Source organism: Eleutherodactylus coqui, chromosome 3 (genome assembly GCF_035609145.1).
Source record: "Eleutherodactylus coqui strain aEleCoq1 chromosome 3, aEleCoq1.hap1, whole genome shotgun sequence".
In the NCBI taxonomy this organism is placed as follows: Eukaryota; Metazoa; Chordata; class Amphibia; order Anura; family Eleutherodactylidae; genus Eleutherodactylus; species Eleutherodactylus coqui.
Genome location: NC_089839.1, coordinates 185,475,972 through 185,502,277, shown reverse-complemented (window position 1 = coordinate 185,502,277; position 26,306 = coordinate 185,475,972). Strand labels below are relative to the sequence as shown.

At 43.5% G+C, this 26,306-nt stretch overlaps 1 protein-coding gene and 1 long non-coding RNA gene across 2 annotated transcripts; one reads left to right on the top strand and one right to left on the bottom strand.

Annotated features, from left to right (window-relative positions):
* Window positions 1–300: 300 nt before the first annotated feature.
* SNTN (sentan, cilia apical structure protein) lies at window positions 301–12,436 on the bottom strand. Its single transcript, XM_066594616.1, has 4 exons — window positions 12,350–12,436; window positions 5,559–5,599; window positions 2,738–2,877; window positions 301–1,199 (listed from the first exon to the last, which is right to left on the bottom strand). Exons 1-4 carry the CDS (start codon window positions 12,358–12,360, stop codon window positions 1,041–1,043), a joined length of 351 nt encoding a protein of 116 aa, XP_066450713.1. The 5' UTR covers window positions 12,361–12,436; the 3' UTR covers window positions 301–1,040.
* Window positions 3,447–18,567, top strand: LOC136619888 (uncharacterized). Its single transcript, XR_010791077.1, has 4 exons — window positions 3,447–3,523; window positions 11,349–11,511; window positions 15,943–16,013; window positions 18,202–18,567. It is a non-coding gene; the product is annotated as an uncharacterized lncRNA (long non-coding RNA).
* The last annotated feature ends 7,739 nt before the right edge of the window (window positions 18,568–26,306 follow it).

Here is a 26,306-nt window from a genome sequence, read left to right as displayed (position 1 = left end):
CAAACGCCAGTGGGTAGGCGCCCTAAAGGGCGAAGTTGTGAGGGCCCTCTCTGTGGACATTCAAGGTTATAGGTTCCTGCAGTCAAGCTATTTACTTTCTTTGACACCCTTGGCCAGCATTTGTTGACCCGCACTACCAACACCATCACCATACTGACTTTCTAAAACAAAAACCTCTTCATAACGTACAGTACAGTTAAAAATAATGTAGTTTCATCTTTAATGTATAGATGGAAGCAGAGACAAAAAGAATAGATACCATAAGGTACTCTTCTAAATACACAAATACTGAAGCATATGCAAATTTTCTCATTTTTAATATGTATATGTATAAAAATTAAAGGGGTTCTGTAATATAGGCCATTGATGTCTAATGGTGGGGGTCCAGTGGCTGTACCTAGTACTGTAGCTTGTCCCATTCAAATGAATAAGATGAGCTTCTGTGCCAGTGTGAATGAGCCCATGTAAACAGGGGTTAACCAAAATCTCTTCATTGTACTGATTGGTCGGGGTCTTAAAGGTTGAACCCTCAACGATCAAACATTAATGGACTATCTCAAGGTAGTTAGGGTAAACATTAGTGGCCTATCGTTAGTTAGTTCTGCCTTTAAAAAAGCTGAGTGACATGGGCCCATATGTGGTGCCTGTCCATCCCATCTGGCAGGACATCATCATCTCACCTAAAGGGATGTAGCATTCAACATTACTTCTAGCAGAACTGATAACTTTCCATAAAAAGGGCACAACTGATCCCATTGTATACAATCAGACCAGTTATGCCATCAGTATCCCTCCATCTTTTAATTAAAAATCAGATGGAGTAACCCTGACCTCTGGACATATGTAGGCAAGCTTATATCTACCTTCACGGTCACGGTCAGCCCAGATCTTTTTGGAACCATGTTTGAATAAGTGATTCTCATGCTTTCACAATATTATTTTATATTTTGACATTTAGGACTGGAACAGAACATGGGGTAGATGTCTGGTTGGATCACGGTGGTGTCGCTATGATGGGTTGATGCCTAAAGTCTCCAGTTTTACTTAGTATTCTTCGTTTGTCGGATTTCATTGAAGAGGTCAGACATTAGAGTCATGCTGAGCAGCAGAATCATGAAATCTTCAAAAGCCATTTGTCCTGTGCTGTCTTCGTCCAGATCTTTCATGAGCTCTTTGTATTTCGGTTTTGCTTCTTGACCCTATTATTAAAGCAAATTTAATTAATTGTTTTTATTTTATCTGAAATAAGTTGTTTTGATAAAAATAAAAGTGATTGAATGGCCACTTTATCAGAAACACCCAACAGCAATTTGTCATGGTGTCAATTACCAGAGAGAACCCTAGGTGTGCCATAAAAACGTTCCATACCACATTACTCCACCTAAACCAGCCTGAACACCTGACAGGAAGGGGTCATCAATTCATGCTGCTTGCACAAATTCTGACCTCCCATCAGCACGGTGCAACAGAAATCTGGATTCATCTGACCAGGTGATGTTTTTCCGCTGGTCATTGATCCAACTTTTGCACTTTTGCTCACTGGAGTCTGGCATTTCTGTTTCTCTTACACAGCAATGGTGCTGGGTTTGGTTGTCTGCTGTTATAGCCCATCCGTGCTAAGAAACGATGAGTTGTGCATTGGGACATGTTAGTTGGAGCACCAGCATTCTATTCAGCTGCATTTGCCTAACTGTGCAGTGCCTGTTCATTAAAACGATTCTTGACATCCTCCTTTTAACCCTTTGATCCGTGATTTTTTATCTGTTCACAGGATCTCGTTTCACTGGATGTTTTCCCTTGATAATGACATTCTATATGGAAGGACTAGGATATACAGAGAGGCTATCCAAATTGGGATTACTCACCCAGGAAAAAAGACGGCTAAGGGGCGACCAAATAACTATGTATAAATACATGAGGGGACAATACAAGGATCTCTCACATGATCTGTCTATACCCAGGACTGTGACGGTAACGAGAGGACATCCTCTACATCTAGAGGAAAGAAGGTTTCATCACCAACATAGAAGGGGGTTCTTTACTGTAAGAGCAGTGAGACTGTGGAACTCTCTGCCTGAGGATGTGGTGACGGCAAAATTCATAGAGGAGTTTAAGAGGGGACTAGATGCGTTTCTAGAGTGCTATGATATTACAGGATATAGATATTAAATAACCAGCGGGGTTGTTGCTCCGTTTTTTTAGTCAGGTGGTAACTTTCAAAACATTGATCCAGGGATTATTCTGACTGACATTATGGAGGAAGGAATTTTTTCCCCCACATGGGGGAAATTGGCTTTTGCTTCATTGAGGGCTTTTTGCCTTCCTCTGGATCAACAAGGGGGGTGGAAATAGGCTGAACTAAATGTACATTGTCTTCTTTCAACCTAACGTTCTATGTTACTATATATAATCTCCATACCACTGCAGAGAAATCCTCACAAGGTTGGCAGTGACATCTTGGCCACAGCTAGTCTAGCACCATTGGAAGTCACTCAGATCACTGGATTTCCCATTTTATGTTGATTCCCACTGAAACTGATCCACTAAAAACGTGTCTCGTGATTTTATGCTGCATTCTAGGGTCACAGGGATAATTTCCATCCAGAGAAACTACAATATTGAAATCGTCAGGGTTTCTAATAAAATGTCCGTTCAGTATATATGGCACATGGTAGATGAGGAACCTGTTGCAGATTGTGTATTGGGTCTTAGGTTCCACTTCTACTATACAAATTACCTGTGTAAAGTTCTGGAACTGCGTGTGCAACAAATCTTTGACTTCTGTCTTACTCATTTTCCCATCATTGCCTGCACGTGAATTATACACGAGGATGGTGGTGGCGATGGCTTTTTCTAGTTCAGAGCCTTTCCCCAGTGCTAGACAGAAGATAACAGGAGACAATATGAAACTATTTTTAAGCTCTATGCAGCAGAATTGTTACATAATATATAATTATTTCTAAAAGCTGTCAATCACGTTGTATTAATTGTACAGCGGTAGTTAGTCACAATGTGAATATCTTATGTCACATAACTCAATGCACCATACTTTACAGGATAATATTTGTACATGAAGAATGTTTCTTTTGTTGAGAGGTTATAGAATGACTTCATGCCTTGGTATTATATGCACAAGGGCAATTGATGACCTTGAAGGGTATGTATACTTTTGCAATTTTTTTTCCACTGCTCTAGTGTCTCTAAATGAAAACAAGAGGCAATGATCACTCCATTAGGAACAGCGGCACGTGACATCTTATGATCATTAACACGGTACCATGTGATGGCCACATCACAACCTGCTGTCAGATAATGTGCTAACCTCTCCTGCAAACAGTCATGTGTAAATGTGGTAACTTGAGTGACTTTGACTGCAGGCAGATTGTAGGCGTTTCTAAAGCAGTCGCACTTGTTGACTGTTCCTGAAGCACAATATCAAGAGTGTAGCAAGACTGGTTGAAGCATGGACAGACATTCGACAGAAGATCACACAGCAGGAGGCCACATGTGGTTGATCCTAAAGGTGAGCATTGCGTGTCACGTCTAGTATCTCAGCAATGATATGCCACAGCGGACCAACTGACCCAGTAGTACAGCAGTGGGGAAGTTAGATATATTTCCTCAATGACCATATCACGTGCCCAGCATTAATTGAGGTTGAATAGCCAAAAACCGACAAGGGTGACTCCAATGACCCTATGATATGGTCAACAATGCCTTGCATGGGCCTAGAAAAGATATCAATGGACCTTCGACACAAGGCAGAAGGTCCTCTGGAGTGACGAGTCCTGTTTGCCATATGGATGGTCGCATCTGACGTAAACCGCATAAAGCTGTATCCTATGTGTGCACCGTTGGCGTTCAGCAGGCCGTTAGTGGTAGTGTTATGGTCTAGGGAATGTTTTCATGGCTTGGACTAGGATTGTTGGTCATCAGGACACAATCCTTGAATGGTGAACTGACCATCTGCACCCATATCTTCAGAAAGTCTTTCCCAATCACAGTGCCATCTTTCAATAGGACAACACTCCTTGTCATCAAACTCGGATCAATAGGGAGTGGTTGGAGGAACGCAATAATGAATTTTCCACACTGCTTTGGCCCCTAAACTCACCAGACTGTAACCCCAGTGAACATGTTTGGGATATGCTGGAAAGGGCTGTTAGATCTGCTCCCACTTATACACAAAATGTGTATCAACTGACCAAGCTGCTGCAGTGGGCATGGGTCTAGTTGGGTATGGAGGATGTTCCACCTTGTGGAATCTGTTCTCCGGTGTCTGAGAGCCGTGATCACCCAAAAACGTGGACCAACCCGTTATTGAGTAGGTGCTCTTATTGCAGTGAACTTTTAGTGTATATCACCCATGGAGCTGCATACACAAAACAGTAAATGTTTTGAACAAAGACTATTTGGAAAGTTGTTTTAGGGTGAATGCAAACGGCTTCCGCTGCGAGAATCCTGGCAGCAAGATGCGATCCGTGCCCCTGCAGTGAGCATTGCGGCTCACCTGCTCCGGCATCTTCTCTCTGCTCTGCGTTGAGTCAGCACGGCAGTGGTGATGTTTTTGTGCGGGCCTCTGCGAGGCTTGCTCAGAAATAGGACATGCCGCGATTTGTTTACTGCGCGAGTTTTCGCGCCGTCAAATCGCGGCTGTCTGCATAGGATTGCATAAGCTAATGCAATCCTATGGCAGCATGCATGGGCAGAAATTCTGCCCATGTGCATTTACCCTTATTGTATTATACTACCCTTATGGTATTACAGATACTTTGGAGAAATAAAAACAATTCATTGTGGAATTGTACATATTCTGTGCTTATATTAACTGTAGCATAAGAAAAACCCAATGGCGTACCTACTGTATACAAGGCTGAGGTAGCAATCACAAAAAGGCTCATGCAGCCATATAGGAAGGTAGGGCTGTAAGTAAATGGTGCAATGTAATCACTCAGCAATGTAACAATGCTATATGAATTAATAGGGTAAGGTTTATAACTAGAGATGACCGAACCTACTCGTTTCGAGTAATTACTCGATCGAGCAACGCGATTTTCGAGTACTTCAGTACTCGGGTGAAAAGATTCGGGGGCTCCGGGGGCGGGGGGAGGAGTGGCGGCGCGGGGGGTAGCAGCGGGGAACAGGGGGGAGCCCTCTCTCTCTCCCTCTCCCCCCCACTCCTCGCTGCAACCCCCCACTCACCCACGGCGCCCCCCGAATCTTTTCGCCTGAGTATGGAAGTACTCGAAAATCGCTGTACTCGGGCGAAAAAGGGGCGTGGCCGAGTAGGCTCACTCATCTCTATTTATAACACATGTAGATCCTATATATTACAGTATATCAACATATATCAGCATTAGACACAATGTCATTGATGATTAGATTAGGGCCAGGTCTGAACATTACAGTTGTGTAGGGTTAGTTCACAGTGAAAACCAGTAGAATTTGCAGTGCAGCTTTGGCTGTGATTAGAGAACATGAACACACATACTGCAATATCAGTTGCCTGACTAGTCTTGCTTTAATTGCCCAAATGGTAGAAAAAGAAGTAGGTTTACCTTTAATAGAAGAGAGTTGCTTGGAGATTGGGATGGAATTGCTATGATAAAACAAAGCAGAGTTTAGCAGGAGGATTGTGTTGCATGGGCATTATGGGGGGCAATAATATTTGGGCAATATGGCAATCAAGGTAGTATGTGCTATAAAGACAGACCATGTGGCTGTTATGGGGCCCATGGTTAGAGGAGGCCCAGCGATATTTGGTTACACATTCTTTTCGACTTGGCGGCTAGACTCAGTGCAGGATTCCTCTCTACAGGGGAAAGGAATTTCTGCAAAACAAGAAGGTTGAGTTATTTTACCCTTAAAGGGGTTTTCCAGAACTTATCTATAATCTGCCCTTAGGATAGATGATCAATAGTTGATCGTGGGGGTCCACTGCACAGTAATCAGGTGAGAACTGCAGCCTCTTTCCAGGCTTTTGATGTCACACTCATCGGTCACATGGCCTGATAGCAGCTCAGTCCCATTCAAATGACTGGGATTCACCTGCAATACTTGGCCCAGCCACTATACAATGTATGGCACTGCACCTGGCATGGACTGAAGTGATAGGGGTGCTCCCCTGAGCACACTGTTACCTTAATCGGCTGATCAGTGAGAATCTCAAGTGGCTTATTCCACTGATCAATTATTGATGACCTATGATGAGAATAGGTCATCAATAGTTTACTTCTGGAGAACCCCTTTAAGGTCCATGGAAATGGATTAGAGGGAAAAACAAACACCAGACTCTTCTATTCTATCCTGGTTGCCAAAGTTCAGCACCTTATCAATGGGCCCATTTTGATCTTTGCTATGGGTCCCCCTCTTTTCAATGCACACTACTGCTGTCAATCATACATAGACACTGTGGCTGGAATTCCTATATGGGCATTATGAGAGGCACTATTATATGGGTACAATGATATGGAACCCTATGGCTGGCATAATTATACAGGGTCTGTGTAAGTAATAATATATGGATACTATTGCTTTTGCTGTTATAACAGTGTGATCCTTGGGCCCCTTATATTTAGCAATATGGCTGATTTTAGAAATGAGCTCTAATGTGTATGCAGTTGTGCACTGATATGACTGCTTCTATTACATCAACACTGTGTAATACTATAAGCATTAACATGTCTGGTCCCATTTGTACCATTAGATATTTGATGATAGCGTGAACTATATTTGTGCCTTATTTAAAGGCTATGGACATTTCTGGCAGAAGGGGCAGTTTTATTTTCTGTCTGAATACATTAATTTTGGTCTGACAATTATTTTTGCAATAGGGTTTAATTAAACATTTTGCACCATTTGTCTTCTACAGCTTTTAAATATCACTGTGTATAAAAACTGTCTATGGGTGCATTCAGAGGACCGTATATCGGCTGGGTTTTAACGCCCAGCCGATATACAGCGTTTCTCTCTGCAGGGGGAGGAGGCTGGAAGAGCCGGGAGCAGTGCTCTGAGCTCTCTCCCCCTCTCTGCCTCCTCTCCGCCCCTCTGCACTATTTTCAATGAGGAGAGGCGGGATGGGGGCGGAGCTAATTCCCAAAACTTAGCACCAGCCCCATTTCGCCTCCTCTCATTGCAAATAGTGCAGAGGGGTGGAGAGGAGGCAGAGAAGGGGCGGGAGCTCAGAGCACTGCTCCTGGCTCTTCCAGGCTCCCCCCCTGCAGAGAGAGACGCCGTATATCGGCTGGGCGTGAAAACCCAGCCGATATACGGTCGTCTGAATGCACCCTAAGGATACATGCACAAGAGCAATTAAACAGTTGCTTCTGAGATTCTTGGGCACATCTTGCATTGGACAGCACTTAGACATCCCATCCATGTGCTGATTAATGTGTGAGAGACCGCACCCTGACATGTACTATTCTCATCTGAAAATCGGACAAGATTAAGTCATGCTGTGATTTTTTTACTCGCATTATCAGACAAATGAATGGGTGCTATATCTGTCCGGTGTACATATATCTGTACGGTGCTACATTTTTAATTAAACCGTACTGCAAAAATACCCAAAATACCTGCATAAAAAAAAAAAAAAAAAATGCCTCTTCAAAGATGTCCATAGCCTTTCATGTTCCCTGATCATCAGCACCAATGCATTGTTTTGTAGCCATGGCCCCACTGACTTTCTCACACCTCTTATTTTCTTTGTACACCCCTCTGTTCCCCTGTACCATCTTCCATGAAAGTTGGCTTCTGGGGCTCTGAATCTGTGAAGCAGGCAGTTTCTTCCAACTGCTGATGTCATCCATTGACAGTGAGTGGTGGAGACCACCCATTAGACAGATTCAGAGCTCCAGGAGCTGAATCCAATGGAGATCAGTGCAGGGGAATGAAGGGTTACAAAGAAAAGCAGGAGGGCAATAGAGTCAGCGAGGGAGTCAGCGAGGCTAAACCTGCAAAGTTGAGTAGCTGGCCCTAGTGATTAGAGAACATGACATGTTCTATATAAATAGTCTGTTCAGTGGTATTTTTGAGGTTTGTATGGCATTATTATGTATGGACTTCATATCACTGCTATTTGAGCACTCTACAGCCAAATTATTTTTGAGCACTATATAGCAGTTTTATTTGGGCCATATATGGTACTACTATTTGAGCACTATATAGTACACTCATTGTCCAAAAAAATGCAGCCCCAGATGTAGTTACATCTCAGGCAGATATGTAAATGATTCGAGTTGTGGAGTGATTAGATGAACGGTCGTGCCACTTGGGACCCTAAAAGGGGTTCCCCCCTTGGCCTATAAAAAGGCTCTCAGAGGCTCCTTGTATGTAGTGACCCCTTTTTCTACTTGTGTAGAGCTTGTTGACCAGTAAACATCTCTATGATGCAATTGAAGAGATTTCTTCCAGTTACCAGAATCTGAGAGGTGACACATTATTGGATTGCAAGAAGCTGGATGGTCATATCGACAAATTGTCTGCCACCTGGGCTGTTCTGACCAGACAATTAGGAGGTGTTGAAACCAGTGGTTGTGTGAGAACCTGCACACAAGGTGACCGGGCTCAGGATACCCCTTGACAGACCACCAGTAGAGAGGATCGTTTGATCGTCCAACAAGCAGAAGCAACTGCACCAGTTTCATTATCCACCATCCAGAGACAGATGGTGCCATCGTCACATCCCCTGTGTATATTCAAAACCATTTCCAAGAGCTTTGCAGAAGGACATTTGCTCTCATGGCGCTTATAACGTGTAATGCCTTTGACACTCACCCATCGCCAACTTTTGCAGTTGTCGTGTCGTGAAGGACGAAACTGGACTGCTACGAAGTGAAACCAGGTTCTCTTCAGTGACAAATCTAGGTTGAGTTTAGACACTGATGATGGCCATGTTTATGTCCTAGCGGTGAGCACCTCAATCCTGCCTTTACTATAGAGCATCACACTACCCCTACTACTGGTATGGTGTACAGTCGGTCACCCCTAGTAGTGGTACGAGGGACAGCTCAGTGCTATGCTGAGGACATCCGGCAGCCACATGTGTTCCTCTCATGGTGGCTTCCAAGAGGCATTTTCCAGCAGGATAATACTCAGCTGCACACACAAGGGGGTCACAGGAATGCCTCCAAAACATTGTCACACTTCCGTGGCCTGCCGCTCACCAGATTATCAGTAGAGCAGGTATGGCACTATCTGGGATACAAACTTTGACAGCCAACAAGTTTGCATGATATAGAGACTCAGTCACAGCAAATGTGGACCGATATGCCACAGAATACTGTACAGAGCCCGTATGCTTCCATGCCCACCTGCATCACATCTTGTATCTAAGCTAGAGGTGGTACAACAGGGTACTAGAGCTTCCCTTCCATGGGTCAATTTTCTGCAATAAATCCTCCTTTTGCTCCGATATTGTAATCACTTACTTATATCAACGTTACAACCACACAGAGAAAGTTTAATTCCATTCCAACAACTGCTTCTAGTGTCGGGATTGTTCTTGACAATGAGTATATATGCGCTCCATGGAATTGTTTTAAAGGCATCTAATTTTAATTAGTGGATAATGGAGGGAATTCAATCAGTTGTGACAAGTGACAAAAAGCAATTGAAGTAGAGGTTCCATAATTTGTACAAGTCATTAATCTGTCATTGCTCCTTTGTAGTCTACAACTTGTATAGATCCCTCCATACAAGTCCCATAGAAATGATAACACATTTGGATTTTCTTAGTTCTTATTTCGCACAGTGGATCATATAAGCCCTGATGTGACAGCCCATCAATTCCAGATGAATACATCTTTACAATGGAAGTTGAGTATTTTTAGATCCTATTTTGTAATTTCATTGTAAACCTGGAAGATTTTTATACTATGAAAATGTTGAAAACAGATATAAAATTGGGGTCTAGAGTGTAATGTTTCTTTAAAAGGCCAGCCAATTAGTTATTGTATTACGTTTGCAAATACCTGTTAAATTAACATTAAAGATGATATATAGACTGTGCTGCAGGCCACAATTTAATCAGCCAGTGAAGTATGATGTCTGAGGATGGATGCCAGCATTTTATATTCATCTTTTATTATTGCAGAACTATGACCATATCGAGTGCAGATGGATAAAAACAAGGAAAATAAACTCAGAAAAATTAAACCGCACTTCGCTTTTTATTGATAAACCAATACAAGACACATTTTGAGACTCCTCTTACCATATAAAATCAGGGGGAAGGTTGCAAGGGGGAAGTAATGACCTGTGTCAGTAATTGGAAAAGCAGGACATACCTCTCCACTTGCAAGCAGACATGCAACACCAGCAATACCAATGTACTGATGAAGAGGCTTGTTAGCTTCGAAACGTGTCTTGGGCTGATTTTACTAATAAAAAGAGGAGTCAGGTTTAAATGGGTTTTCCTGTCAAATATTATTGATGACCTAACCTTGTCATCTGGGACAGAGGCAGAAGCATTATAGAGGACTTAACTCCCACTGAAATCAATAGGGACGCTATCTCCTATTACACTTCTATGTCTGACCCTAGTATCGGAGCTGGAAGTGTAACAGGAGGCTTCAGCACCCATTCATTTCACTGGAAGTAAAGTCCGCTATGATGCTTCTACCTCTGACCTCAATGACGATGTCCAACACTGCTGCACTGACAGCAGGCCAGATGATCAGCTGGTCGCCGGGAATCCTGAGCAGCGGGTGTGTGGTGATTAAATATTGATGACCTATCCGGAGAACGTCATCAGTAGTGTTTGACTGAAAAACCCTTTTATTTTCTCTAACTCTGAGCTACTTTTGAAAAAGGTTGCACGGCATTCCCAGTGTTTTATTTGTTTGCATTCTCAATTTTATTATGCTCACTTTCTGAAAGTGTACCTCTGGGTTCGTTGCACCTTTAGCTCTGGTATACTTGGGATTTTGCTGCCTTAGTTCCATACTGTTTTAACTCCATTTTTGCCCGATTTACTGTTGAATAGATATGTGTGTTCTAACTCCTGTCACTTACGATGAGACAGTATTGCGTAAGCTCGGATCATATGTCTACGAGGGGTACCAATCACTCCATTTTGTTCTAACTCCTCAATATACCATATCATCTGAACCATAGTGTACTAACTCCTTTGACCTATATTGGTCTTCTTCTTTGTCAACTCACAGGTGAGTATGGGAGGGGTAACATCTCTCCTTAGGGAGAGCACCAAGAAGGTGAGTGAGCAGACTTAGAAGGCCATCCATGCTCCTCTGGGTAATATGTAAATAAGGAAGATGGTACAATATCTCTGCAGCACCACCTATTGGATGGCAGCATTCCTTCAAATCAATGCTTGACCTTTTATACAGATCTGCAGAGCAAAGATTGGAACCAATCCCAGTCATCGCTTCATGGAGACAGGATTTATGTATCCCATAACCAGGAAGTGATCCTGTGTGGATAGCTGAGGCCTGCGGGAACTGTGTCGGAGCACTAGAGAGCTGCGGGAAGTACCTGGACTGAGCCTGCTGGGTAAGTGACTCGGCTGACCTGCGTGAAAAGCATTGTAAAAATGCAGCAATTGTGTTTTCTCTGCCCTTTTCAAGCACTTAATGCATTCCTATTGACTTTTTAAATGAACTGTAAATAGGGCTTATTTTCAAGGTAGGGCTTGTATTTAGAGCCTACCTGAAAATCCTGAAAATTCATGCTAGGGCTTATTTTCAGGGAAACACGGTAGTGACCCCCTGTGGCATCATTCAGTTTATTGATTCCCTGTGACACCAGTTATAGGGGACCTCGCTCCCACCACTGTGTTGCTGCTTCAGTAACTCACTAAATGATTCCCAACTGTCTTGAATTTGGAGGCTTTCCTACCACCTTGAGGGGTATGTCACATGTCCCACCCTAATCCCGAGACTCCACTCCACTAACGCCTTCCATCTATGGAAAGTTACTGTCATTACACTCACAGGACTGACACCACACCATACTCAGCACAACTTAATTCCGCACTCCAGCACCCGCCACACAGTGATGAGCGCAGGAGTATGGAGGAGGAGCGAGCATGTGATGTGTGTGCCACGTTGTCAGGCAGTTCTGTGAGTGTAATGACAGTGGCACTGGCATTACTGCAGATGAGTGAGCCTGGGAGTGCAAAGACTGCAGTTGAATGGAGGCTCTGAAGCCTAAGGGGGCCAAAAAGGTCCCTTTGCTCAATGTAAAGAGACCAGTACAATGCTTTTGGCCCCAGGAGCTTCAAGTTACACTATCTCCCTCCAACTATTTCATTAACAATTATGGACAACACCTACTCTAAATGAATCTTGCAGTATGCAAGTGACACAGGCAGAATTAACCCCTTTCTTACCTCTTTGGCATTTTCAGCGCAGAGTGAAGTTCTTCTCTTGGATCTAGAACAAACTGTTACAAACACTAATGGAATAATTCATTAATGATCCCGGCTCGCTGCGATTTTTTTTTTGAATTGGTATTTTGTTGACTTGGTAACTTTGCTAAGCAACTGCTACTTCAAACACGGCCGGCAGGGGAGGGCAGGGGAGTGCCCCCAGCACATTAATCCTATTTACCAGGAATGTCCGCTGTTTATTTAGCTGGGCTCATACAGAAAGGCTAACAATGTTACACAATCTCACACTGCTATGTAGCAATGCTCATCAATGATTGTATTCTGTACAGGGACCAAGTATAGTCTGGTGGTAATGGAATATCAGTAATGAACATAAGATAAAGACTATGAAGAAAGGCAATACAGATGAAGTCCAGCTTTCTAAACCCTCCATTTACACGGGACGACTGTCATCTAAATGAGCTCACAAGTGGGTGACGTCACCGTTAGTTGTTCGCGCTCGTGTAGAACGCTTAGACAGGCAGATCATCGTTGAGAACCGCTAGCTTCTCGCTCACTTCAAATGCAAATGCATCGTTGGCTCATTCAAATGAGAATCGTTCAGTCCCTCTATGAGTAAATGAGAAGGACTGAACAAGCGCTGTTTAAAACAAACGATAAGGAAACGAGCTAACGATGCTTTTTATGCCTGCAGAAAATGAACAACAAAAAGCAAAAATTCTCATTTGTTGTTCAGCTGTTGGCTTGTCTTCAGGCTTCATTCACATGGGAGTGAAGCATTTCGTCCGGCCGTGTCACAGCCACAGCGCGGCTGAAAATCATTTGAACGGCCGAGGCTGTGGTGAATATACGCTGCAGCCTCGGGATACCGCCAGCCGGGGGGTGGGAGTTCGGCATAATGGCAGTCCACAGTGTGATCTATCAGCAGCACCTTGTTGCTAAACATTTATGTGAGAGATTGCATGATTCTCTGCACTATGTAATTAAGGGCTCCCACACACTTGCGTGTTTTTAACACTGCGATATCACTGCGTTTTTTTTTACCACTATTGTCAATGGGACTTTCTAATGTTAAAATGCATTGCAAGTTTGTGCTTTGTGATTTTTGTGCGATGCATTTTTAACATTAGAAAGTCCCATTGACATTCGTGTGAAAAAACTGCAGAAAGTGGGTGTTCACCCTATTGCTGTTAACAAAATAAAAGCGCACTCTTTGAACGACCATCTTTTCCGCAAGCTCTTTTAAGACCATGACAAAGAATTCAGACGTCTACTCCTACACACTGAAGGAGACTACCAAATGCTGACTACCAAATGGAGGAGTGGCAGTACCAATGTGGTTCACTGATGGAAATGCAGGGCAACCCGCCGAATTATCATGGCGTCATTAATAGGTTGCTGGTCTGCATGGTGAACTACATATATCAGAATGGTCTGGCACTTTGTATCCACTATGTGTGGGAGTATACACCAAGCATCCACCCCCCTCATTATCAAGAGGCAGTGTGAGTGTTTGTTATATCGGTGTCCGGCACAGGTGTTATTGGCCCCTCCATTTGGTAGTCAGCTACCTGCATGGTGATAGGATGCATCTATATGCATTCCTCACTCAGTAAGTAATGGCCATTTTCTGTGATTAACCCATTCAGTGCTGCAAAGCTGCAATACATATCAACTGCATACACATTGAAGACACCGACAATACAATTGCATGAGACAAACACATTCACACTTATAGAGGGGCCCCATTAACTCTGGGCCACTACAAATATGCTGCTAAACCCTGAAGCACATTTTAAATGTCCCACTGTAAACTTCTGTTAGTCCCCGCAGGGATGAGGGATGAATGTTCCATTTATCTTCCTGGGGGTTCCCTTAATCCGTGGGTTTACAGTGGGACATTTAAAATGTGCTTCTGGGAAGCAAGTTTTAAATGACCCGCTGTAAGCAGCGGGGAATTCCTCCAGCCCCACTGCTGGGCAGTTTCCCAGCAGGGGGCAGTAGGAAACTTCCCACACCTCTCTCCCCAGCATCGGGTTCCCCACAGGATTTCCCCATAGCAAGGAGAGATAAGGAGACGGGGTTAGAGGGCTTTCCCACCTCTCTTGCCCCACTCCCTCTCAACGCGCCCTCCCTCTACACTATGGGGATATCCCTCGGGATCAGCTGTAGCCCTGCCCCCTCTCTCTGCACTATTGGGATATGTCTCGGGGATGCCTAAAGCTCTGCTTTCTCTCTCCGTGCGATCAGTTAATGCCCCCTAGCCCCGCTCTCTTTTTCCCTGCTATGGGGAAATCTCGAAGCCCTGCGGGGCTTTTTCTCTCTCTACTACTGGAGCAGCTGCGCTTTTTTAAAGCAACACGCAGCTTCAGTGAAAGCAAGATTTTCATGCGCATAAAGCTTGGTTCTTCTGCACCTCAAAAATCGCCCGTTCACGCGATTTTTAGTACAGTATAGACACGATTTTTTCACACGCCCCTTACTGTGCTAAAACCATGCTCGTGTGAACAAGGCCTTAAGCATCAGTACGGTTAGTAGCTGAACTCTCAGTCCATATCTTGACCTTTCTTGAGTCATTAGAAACCTCGTCAGGTCTTTAGGCACCACTAGCGGTTTGCTCCATTGTTTTTCCTTCACACTTAGGGCTCTTTCACACGAGCGTATATCGGCTGTTTTCACAGCCGGCTGATATATGCTACGATCTGATGCATTAGATTCCAATGCATCAGATCACATGGCCATATTCCTGCGGCGTAAAAGCGCCCGTCCAGTCAATAGAGCACTGAGTGCTTTCACGCCAGGCTGGAAATATAGTCCTGGAACTATCTTTTCGATTGGAATATGTCAGCCGCTGCATGGGCTCCTATGGGAGCCAATGACAGCGGCCGGAGAAGGGAGGTGGGAGGGAGTTTAGCAGCGTGACTGTTAAACTCCCTCCTTCTCTCATCCTCTCTCCTCTTCTCTGGCTGTTTTCAATGGGATGGGGCGGTGTGGGGGTGGGACTTAGCTCCGCTCCTCCCATGGCTGGCTTCGGGCAAGGGGTGTAAAGGGGGCGGGAACTTAACACTCCCATTGCAAACAGCTGGAGGGAAGGACAGAGGAGGTGAGACGGCGAGGATGGGGGGGGGGGGGGAGGCAATGGCATTGTGGCCTTGGCGGATATGCGCCCCTTCACGTGTTTTTACGGTACTGGCGGGCGCATGTAAAAATGCCTATCGCCGTGCGACAGAGGCCTAAGAATAGGCATGGTTAAACACAGGAACAACATGCTCACCTGAATGAGAACTTAGATCTAAGCTGTTAAGTCAAATATAGAGACAAAGCAGAGACAAACTGCTGTCTGTTTCTGTGGGAAACCTGCAAAGTTTTTAAAAGTTACTTTTTTCTTTTAAGCTATGAAGTAGAATTAAACTTTAAAGCAAAAAATTTAATGTAAGCGAAGCCTTGGATGGTCATGTCATATTTGTGTCACTGGCGATGTGAGGATTCATTAACTTCTACGGGTCAGATTATTCTAAAATTAGCCATGTCTATGAGAGAAATATACTGTGTAGTCTTTCCAGTTACAAATTGCCTTTCCTTCCTTCTATCAGGGAGCCTGCTGGAGCTGCACACAGATGGCTGGCAGTTGAAAAGCCTTCCTTACTAAAGCTGGCTGACCCTGGTGGGTATTAATGAATTGGGAGGTTCACTTTCTCCACATCGTCTCCCTTTATTGTCAGAGTGTCTTTAATTTGCCATCTGACAGCGTCATTACCCAGATAATTGAGAAGTATTACATGAAGTTAAAACTGTATATTTCCCTTCTCTGCTCCAGTCGAATGCAAAATTATATACTATCCCAGTGACAAGGCAAACACGTAAGTATTACTGGTGTCCATCAACGCGAAGACCTTAATTAGCATTGATGCAAACAATTGTTATTTTCACATAATCACTCATCTGACAGCACAAAATACATTGATTTCTGCTGGTTAAAAATATTTTCTCCATCTGTTCTACATTCCGCATACACCAAGGATGCAATTTTCTGGTGTCGTGCACACCGGCGATTGAAATTGGCTGGCATCACCCGTGAAGAAATATAGTAAAACTGTTTTTTAGAGGCTCTGTTCAGCTTATCATACAGAGATCTGCAAGTTTTTTTGAATTTCAAGGCTCTAATATAATTACACTGAGCCCTGGATATACATGCGGTCCTCTTTGTGGGTGTATAAAACTTTTTGGTCACACTCTAGTGTTGGTCCTTAGGCCAAGCCTCCAGCTGGTACTTTATTCTCTTTGCACTTCACGCCTGGATGCCAGGTGACACATGCAACATTCCCAATGCCTTCCAAGCCATTCAGATTAGTTCTAAAATTCATAAAGTCTTAGAATAGTAGAGTTGGAAGGGACCTCCAGGGTCATCGGGTCCAACCCCCTGCTCAGTGCAGGATTCACTAAATCATTGCAGACAGATATTTGTCCATCCTCTGTTTAAACACTTCCATTGAAGGAGAACTCACCACCTCCAGTGGTAATCGGTTCCACTCATTGATCACCTTCAGTGTCAGAAAGTTTTTTCTAAGTTAGGGTGACTACCCACTACAGTTTTTTTCACAGCGAAATTTGCAGTGTTTTTTTTTTCTGCAGGGGTCTATGAGACTTGTAATGTTAAAATCGCGATCGTGCAAAATCGCGATTTCGCGGTAAATTGCGACTTTGCGCGATCGCGATTTTAACATTACAAGTCCTATAGGCCCCTGCAGAAAAAAAAAATGCTGCGAATTTCGCAGTGAAAAAAGACTGTAGTGGGTAGTCACCCTTACAAGGCCGAGATATTTGTGTACGTCTGGCTCAGAATAAACCTGCACTTGCTGGTATGCTGACATCCTATCCCACTTTCTTTGGAATTGCACTTTATTTGAATGAATGAAGGACTATCATCCAGAATGGTCAGTTACAATGCTCCTGTGTGAGGCGGTGGTGCTGCTCTTACAATTATCTTGCTGGTATATTAAGTTACTGTTGGTGTATACACCATCTGGCTTTTAACGAGACTGACCTCACTTACAGCCCGATGCAGAAGAACTCCTTAGTCCCGATACTGTTGCTCTGTAACACACTCATGTGCTCTTTATGTCCTCTAAAGATACACTGCTTGAGATCCTGATAGTCTTTCACAGGATGAAACAAGAAGAGTAAACTGTCTCTGCAATCCTCTGTCTCTCTCTCTTTCTCTGCAAACTGTTGCTTTCCAGTAGCTTCACCCTTTCCAGTCATCCCTGGGCTCCCTGCTGTAAGCTATTCTGCCCAGCCTAAGCAGCATCACAGTTACACAGTCCTAGACTCACTCCAGCAGCCCTTGTGCTGTTCTTTCAAGTCCTTGTATTCTCCTTCTTTAGTAATAATAATAATAATCTTTATTTGTATAGCACCAACTTATTCCGTAGTGCTTAGTACAGAATAACATTACTGTACATAGTGACCCAGAACCTACAGTACCTTCCTTCTGGGCATGCCCAGTTCTCATCAACAAGGTGCACAATTTGGCGCACTTGATCAATTTAGTGCAAATTTTGGTGCACCTCTGTCAATTACCATTAGGAAAGCCTTTTACACCTGTTCCTGAACAGTTCTACTGTCTCATTGCTACAGCTGCAAGAAAAGATACATTTGGAACCCCCACTTGCAGTCTTATCTCCTTAAGGCCGGCTGCACACGGATGATCCAAATTCTGCAGCAGAGTCTGGCTCTGTCCCTGGCCGGCGACCCCACGTACCTTCTCTTTTCTGTATTGCGGATGACAGTGGGCACTTGCCGTTGGTCATGCGCAGTCCATTTTAAAAAAAAATCTTTGTTTTTCCCTCTAGGTGATGACACGGACACCTGGGGCCTGTCCATAATGTTAATTGCAGATGGGCAGTGGGTCAGACGGCTTCCATTGATTTCAGAGGCAGCTGTCCGTGCAGATTTCACAGAAAAATGTAACATGCTGCGATTTTAAATCCGCTCGTGAAAATGGCTGTTCACTCATGTGAGCGAGCATGTGAATGTTCTATTCTATTAATGTGTGTGGAAAACCGCAGATCGTTCGCATGGGTGACGATTGGGGATTCTACAATTCAAATGCAGTCGTGTGCAGCTGGCCTAATTAAAACACCTTTAGAAAAGTCATTAACATACAGGTTCATTTACTTTTTCTTCCCGCAATGTTAATGATTACTCAATGTGCTCAATAAAATACATGAATGGTACAACTATGTGTTATTACTTACATTTAATTTGTCTTTAATTACAACTTAGATAACAATCAGACCCCATTTGATTTGCAATCAATGCATAAATCCAGGGAATTCTAAAGGGTTCACTTACTTCTTCTTGCAACTTTACGAAGAAACTACGGTACCTACTGTATTTTAGTGTCTCTAGTGTATAGGTTTTGGGGAAAAAAGTTGAGGCCAACAAAATAAAAAGTTATGTCTTGCGATCTACAGGAAAAAGGGATCTACTGTACAAGTTGTATTGCTTAGCGTTGGATGTGATGTTGTTTTTCAGTGGTGACGTTTCTTTAAGAGGGGACGGAGACAGAGGAACATAGTTGAGTGGGAAAGAACAGGAAGTCATGCCCCCCAGAGCACTTATTTAGCTACCTCATGTAGAGTGTCTGTGTATGTAAATGTGTGTATGTTTGTATTGTCAATGTGTGTTGAGTTATGTGGATTGGCCTAGAAAGGTCATCAAAAGTCACCAACAATGTCTGGTGTTTGTCCTAACTAACTTCTACATTAAAATGCAGGAAGCACCCTAACCCACTCTGTTGCCTGTCAGTCATCCCTAGTTAGTCCTGGGAATGGGTGGAAGGTATACCTTAGCCCAGGATTGGTTAGTGGGGAGAGTATAAAAGGTCAGAGCTTGGCTGGGGTGAGGGGAGTCAATGAGAGTTCCAGAGAGTTGGAGAGTGAAGTGTGGAGGCTAGCCCAGGCATTGGGCATGCCTGGCCCAGGCCTGGAGGCCAACCATAGAGGAAGCATAGCCGGGAAGTCGGCAGAAGAGGAGAACAGAAGGACAGAGTGGAGTCTTCTTCAGCCTTGCCTTGAAGGATCATTTGCCAGGAAAGGTCTGCTTGTTAGCGGGAAGGAAATCAGCCATGGCAATTGTGAGTTTAACTCTACAGGGGAGTCTGCACTGTTTCCCTCCATTTCTCCACAAGTAACCTCCTCGTACGGGCACTAGATAACTTAGCCTGGTAGCCCATGTCATCATGCAAAAGGGAAAATTAAGGAACAAAAGCGTGTCATGTCAGTTGTGCAAGTTCTAGTTGGAAGAATTATTCATTGTTGGAGAAGAGTTTGAACATTGTTATTTATTTTCAAGTAAACTGTGTGCCTTCAGTTTTACTGCAATCCATTTGGACTCATCTCTTTATTTCATTATACCAACTCATTCAAAGGCACTGGCATCACATCAAACATTACTCAAACCACCACTTGTTGATGCTAAAATCCCTTGTGTGATCCATCTACTGCATGAGGCATCATTTTACGCAGGGTAGCCACCACCATAACCAGATCAGAGTTTGAATGTCCACTCGGGCTATCCCTACCAAGTTCTGCTCATTGCAAAAGCAGCTAAGCTGTAAATGGAGACATGATGGAGCCTCTCCCAGTTTGTGCTGCGGAGTAGCAGTTACAGTCCTACGGGCAATGTCCTCCAGGAAAAAAATAATAGGCTGGTCAGAGAAGGTCAAGACGCCTGAAAGGCTGAAGGCATGTGTTCCTCCATTTCCTCCACCCCACTAACTGGACATAAATGAGTACAGGACTTTGATTGATAAACGGTTTTGATGGACTTTTGAATTGTTCTGAGAGACTGAGTTATGTCGAATTATGGGGTTACATGTTGCCTGTTCCTTTTTTTACAGTTAATAAACTTGTTGCTTGTTCTGCAATAATGACTTCTGGGCTAAGGCCACTGATCGGACCTACTTTAGTACTAAGCTTTCACTTGACCTGGTGTGGCTGGGACTGGGCAACGAGTCTCAGGTGTCACTAACAGCAGAAGCTGTGGAGAAGGGAACTATGACCTCCCTAGTGGAGCTTGGGCTGGCCCTCCCTGCCGGGGAATTGGGCTACAACTGAAAAGCAAAATCTGTTGGATCTTTCCCATGAGCACCAGGGATAATGCAACATATGCTTAAGATATAGTTCCTGCTTTTTATCTTTTAACATAGCGTTGTACCAAACAGAAACATAGGTGGCAGTACATTAGCTTGGAACTTAGTCTCCTTTGACACAGCACTACTTTGCAGACAACATTCATTTCAATAGGGCTTGTTTGTCCAATGTCTATTAGGGAGAGCTGTAATGCTAATTCCAAGATCTCCAACAAGAAAGAATAGTGGTTTGACACTTTACTGAGTGCAATGTAGGATCAGACTGGCCCACTAGTGTACCATAGGATCCTCCAGTGGGCCCAAGCTGACACAATGAGCTCATAACGTCCAGTGGAAGACAACCTATTTTCAACTGACTTTGGAGTCAATCACTCACCACTAGGGTCCATTTGTTATGGGTTGAATAACAAATAACCTATTAGACCTTATTTATGATATGTCCTGTGAATACAATGATTACAGCAAAAATTACACATGGATGACGATTATGGATGTTCACATGTTTTGTATCAATGAAGGGTGGGCCCTCAAAATCATTTTCTCTGTTGACCCAAGAAACTCTAGTCCTGTGATGTCCTTTATTTATTTAGCATTTAAATGAGTTTTCTGGGGCATAAAAAAAGTTAAAAGGGCTTGAAATGGACTAAAATTGAATACTCTCCTATCCCGATTCTCCCAGTTCAGCGCTGCAGTCCTGGTGCCTGCCACACGAACCCTGAAGAAGCAGTAGAGGTGCTTTTCACTGTCTATGTGACCGCCTGGGCTTCAGTGATTATTCTTTTATGGCCCATGAAGCCTGTGAGTGGCTGAGCGGTGTCATGCACAATGATTGGCATGTGACCGCTCACTGTTTCTTCCAGGCTCTGTGTAGCGTGCACCGAGAATGCGGCGCTAAATGGAGAGCCGCCAGAATTGGTAAGTATTCAATTTTAGTTCATTTTAAGCCTTTTTAACTTTTTCTTAAAGGGGTTGTCCCGCGAAACAAAGTTGGGGTATACACTTCTGTATGGCCATATTAATGCACTTTGTAATGTACATTGTGCATTAATTATGAGCCATACAGAAGTTATTCACTTACCTGTTCCGTTGCTAGCGTCCCCGTCTCCATGGTGCCGTCTAATTTTCAGCGTCTAATCGCCCGATTAGACGCGCTTGCGCAGTCCGGTCTTCTCTGTTTTGAATGGGGCTGCTTGTGCTGGAGAGCTACCCTCGTAGCTCCGCCCCGTCACGTGTGCCGATTCCAGCCAATCAGGAGGCTGGAATCGGCAATGGACCGCACAGAAGACCTGCGGTCCACCGAGGGTGAAGATCCCGGCGGCCATCTTCACAAGGTAAGTAAGAAGTCACCGGAGCGCAGGGATTCGGGTAAGTACTGTGCGGTTTTTTTTTTTAAGCCCCTGCATCGGGTTTGTCTCGCGCCGAACGGGGGGGCTAATCGGCGCGGGACAACCCCTTTAATGTCCCATGCGTGAATTTCATAACACTGGTTGTTCGGCTGAGATTTGAGCAGTAGAAAAGAACCATCTGTTCCGTGTTCCAGGATTTTCATTGCTAACCTAGCTCAAAGATGGTGGGGATTAGCTTACCTAACTGCAATGTTCTAGAGATGCTTAATCATGGTTCAGATGTACCAGGTTGTATAACAGAAAGTGTCCCTGATACTTTTTTGAACAAGATTTGGGAGAAAAGAGATAAAGATCTCCGAGTCCTTAAAGGGGTTACACCATGAGAGACTTTCATCAACTATGGATAGGTGATAAAAGTCTGAACGGTGGAGGCCTCAGCACTGGGACCCCCATGATCTTGAGTATAGGGGTGCCATAAATGATCACTTTTCCCACCTGCAGTGACATCAGATTGAATAGAGCACTGGCCGTACATGTGCAGCAAGCTCCCATTAATTTTAATGGGGCTGATGAAAATATTCGAGCACAAAGTGCTCGGCTATTTCTGCCAGCCTAACTGAAAGGAATGGAACGTCATGTTCTATTCCCAAGTGGCGGGCCCCCATCCATCAACTACTGATAATTTATCCGCTGGATATTTCATCGATTAAAAAAGCCTGGAATAACCCTTTAAGAATGATCCAATATTGTGAAATGGCTTTCCTCACTCCTGTGGAGACCATATGCAGCAGTCTCCTGGATACCCAGTTGCAACTATAGTATCTACGCTTTATCTATCCAGAGAGACCCCACTGGGCATCACTGGGTTCAGTGAATTTTAGTGAAATTTACCACCAGTTCCCAGAATTTTTGGATCATCCCATATGACCATATACTGTGCCTTATATCTGCATAGGGTTAATTGCATTTAAAGGAGTGGTCGGATGGTAATATTCCCATATTATGCCCTCTGGATAGGATATATATGACCTATGAAAGATCCGAAATATTTACTGAGTATTCCAGACTACTTTAAAGGGTCTGAAAGGTCTAAGTCCTAGATATCATTTGCCCACATGATGGGGCCTGAAGTGGTCTCACTGTAATACATGGGTTGATGGAAATAATGATATAAGGTAAAAATCTGTCTCTTGGAGTTGGTAAGTATTTGTATGACTTTTGGTTATGCAAGATTCCAGTCTGTTATTGGTTATGTAACTAAATATCGGTCCTTTATTTTATGAATTATGGAGGTCCCAGCCAACACAACATCATCAATGTTCTTCTGGTAAGTATCTATGACATGTCAGAAAGTAATTAGTTTTTCTTTAACAGTGTTCTGTAAATTTACATATCTTTGGCTTCACCTCCTTACATATTAATTCAAAACAACCTGTCGCTAGTCAATGGTTGCATCTTGATCTGTTTAAATAAATGGTCAAATTAAAAGTTTGAGATTTGGATGTCACTATCCTACCAAACGTAATTCAACACCTGAGCAAGAATCAAACATAGTATTTATTTCAATATGTTAACATTTAGCAGTGTCTCTTTTGGCCCTAATGACATTGGATACACTCTGTGGCAAACTTTCTGCTTACGTCTGATATGATTCAGCTGGTATTTCCCTCCATTTTTCCTGAAAATATCTGTCAAGGTCTTTTAAAGAAGATACATCAGCCGGTCTGCAGTGATGCGAAGAGCATTGTGATTGAACAGTTGAGCAATGGAAGAACTTTCCATGGAGTGATGACATCAGATAGTGGTATCTGGGTGTGGAGGATGCTGGGGAAGCCTTTTTTCCTGAGTGTGTTGTGCCAAAAGTTAAGCATGGCAGAGGTTTTCGTTATGGTCTGGTGATGTTTTACTTGGCATGGTCTTGAGCCGTTGGTCGTAGTGCCAAAATTCTTGAACACAAGGATGCACCTTGATATTCTAGACAATAATGTGCTGCTGCCAATGTGGTGATACTTCGGGAAGGGTCAGCAATACTTCCAACAAGACAGTGAGCCTTGTCACACATCCAACGCCTTTTTTCTGTTCCACAATTGGACTGGCCTGCACAGAGTCCCCACCTGAACCCTACTGAACATCTTTGGGATGAACTAGAACATTGGGTCAGGAAATATGCACAATTTTCTTTGAAATAATCCAGACATTTGAATGCCAGCTGAAAAGTATCAGACGTTAGTAGAAAGTATGCCACGGAGAGTATTCAGTGTCATCTGGGCCAAAGGTGCCCCACTAAGTATTAACATCTGGAAATAAATATTACTTCTGATTCTTGCTTAGGTGTCCAATTATTTTTTGTAGGATAATGTATTGCTGTGAGGGCTGGAGAACATCTGAGATCTCTGCATAACCTGACCTTAGCAAAATGTGTTTTTAGGATAACAAAAGGAGAATGTGTGCTCTGAATTAAAAAATATCAAGCTTTGCAGTATTAGATAACTCTAAGGTTCGCTATCACTTGTCTCACGAGGTCCCTGCAGTTACTTTTGTTTTCGATGTGCCAAGTGATTGGCTGCCTTATGATATTTCGTCACTATGGACCTTGGAGTTTGAAGATCCCTAATTCAGTGCCAATCTAAATTTCTTTTACCCAAAGAAACTAGTTAAAATGGGCAACGCCAGCATACAAAGCCCCTCCCATAATGTGGAGCCTAGAAAGATCAGATGATTTTGCTGGAAGAGTGGAGAGAAGCCACGGCTAGCTACACATTTTCCATGCAGTGACCACTGCAGGGGAAATGTAGTTTTACAAGATGGCCATTCAGATGAATGGCCATCCTATAATAGCAGTACACCAGAAGGTTCACTAGAATGGGAGCTGCTCTTACTGAATGGTTCCCCATTCTGTGCCATAGAGGGGGTCCCAATCAGGTAATAGGTTATATGAACAGGAGGTGGGCTCTTAGCACAATCCCTTTAGGATATTGTTAATAAATAATACCTCAATATACCCTACATGAGTCTCCATAAGGGTGATTTTACAAATAGCAGATTTGTCACAAACATTTCAGTGACTGTCCCATCCATCTGGATAAGACTTGCAGAAATCCATTTTCCTGCCTTCAAAACAACCTCATTCAGATGAATAGAACTGATTTTCAGTTGCACAAATTTCTGCAACCAATCTGTCACATCTGAATAGGCCCTAGGAATCCAACCAATCAATGCATTATGAAGTACTTCAGTGATGTCATTGGTTTCTACTGATAGGTTGTATTTTCTGGATACTGGATTAAGACCAATGATTGACTAAGGGTGTTACAAGTTGTTATTATTCCATGTTAAATACTATGTTGTTTTTTTATTATAGAATTGTAGAGTTCGAAAGGACCCCCAGGGTCATCGGGTCCAACCCCCTGCTCAATACAGGATTCACTAAATCATCCTAGGAAAATAATAATCTGGGTCTCCTCCCTTTCAGCTTCATCCTATTACTTCTCATCTTTCCTTGTGCAGATGAGAATAGGGCTGATCCCTCTGCACTGTGACAGCCCTTCAGATATTTGTAGACCGCTATTAAGTCTCCTCTCAGCCTTCATTTTTGCAGGCTAAACATTCCCAGATCCTTTAACCGGTATTGCAGACAGAGAATAAAGGGTTGCTCCTGAATTTGTGCTTCTGAGCTATAGCCATGATCCTATTGACAGTGTCCTCCAAAAGGGAAGATGTGAATTGGGGAGAGCTAGGAAGCCTGGAATTCTATAAACAAGCACTTCCTCCATTACCCTCCTTTCTGATGAAATCAAACCCATGCCATTGGGCCTGAGAGTATTGCATTCCCCCAGTTAATGGGCCCAAGGACTTTCTAACAGACAAAGTGTTGTTTATTACTGACATAAGGATTGAAAGGACCGTGTTAACGGACCGAGTTTCTGGTTAAGAATAATTCCTGATTGAGAATAAAAGCTATTTGTTCTGCAATGAGGTCTCTAGCGGCCTGTATAGGCTACCCCCGAAGCCTCTGGGCCACAGCTGCTAATAAGGTCTATTTTAAGACCAGGCCCTCACCGGAACCAGTGTGGACGGAACAAGTCATAAATCTCTTATGTTCCCTTTGCCTACAGAGGAAGAAGAAAGAACTCGTAGAACTCAGCCTAGCACTGCCTGCTTGAGAATCAGGTCAGCCCTATGCCTGCCAAGCTGACATCGACCCAAACAACCGGGAGAGCCCTAAACCTGTTGCCTGTGGTCCCTTACAATTAGACACTTCCAATGTGTGTGCGTTTCAGTCTGCAATAGGAAAGGCCCTCAAGACCACAAGCTGGTGGAGACCCAAAGGCACATTCTTCCCTGTTACTTTCTAGTGATTTGCGTGTCTAGACTTAACACTGTCTCAATCAAACAACAATAACCAATGAATGAACTGATATGCATTTTATGCAACAACTTTATTTGAGCCAAAATG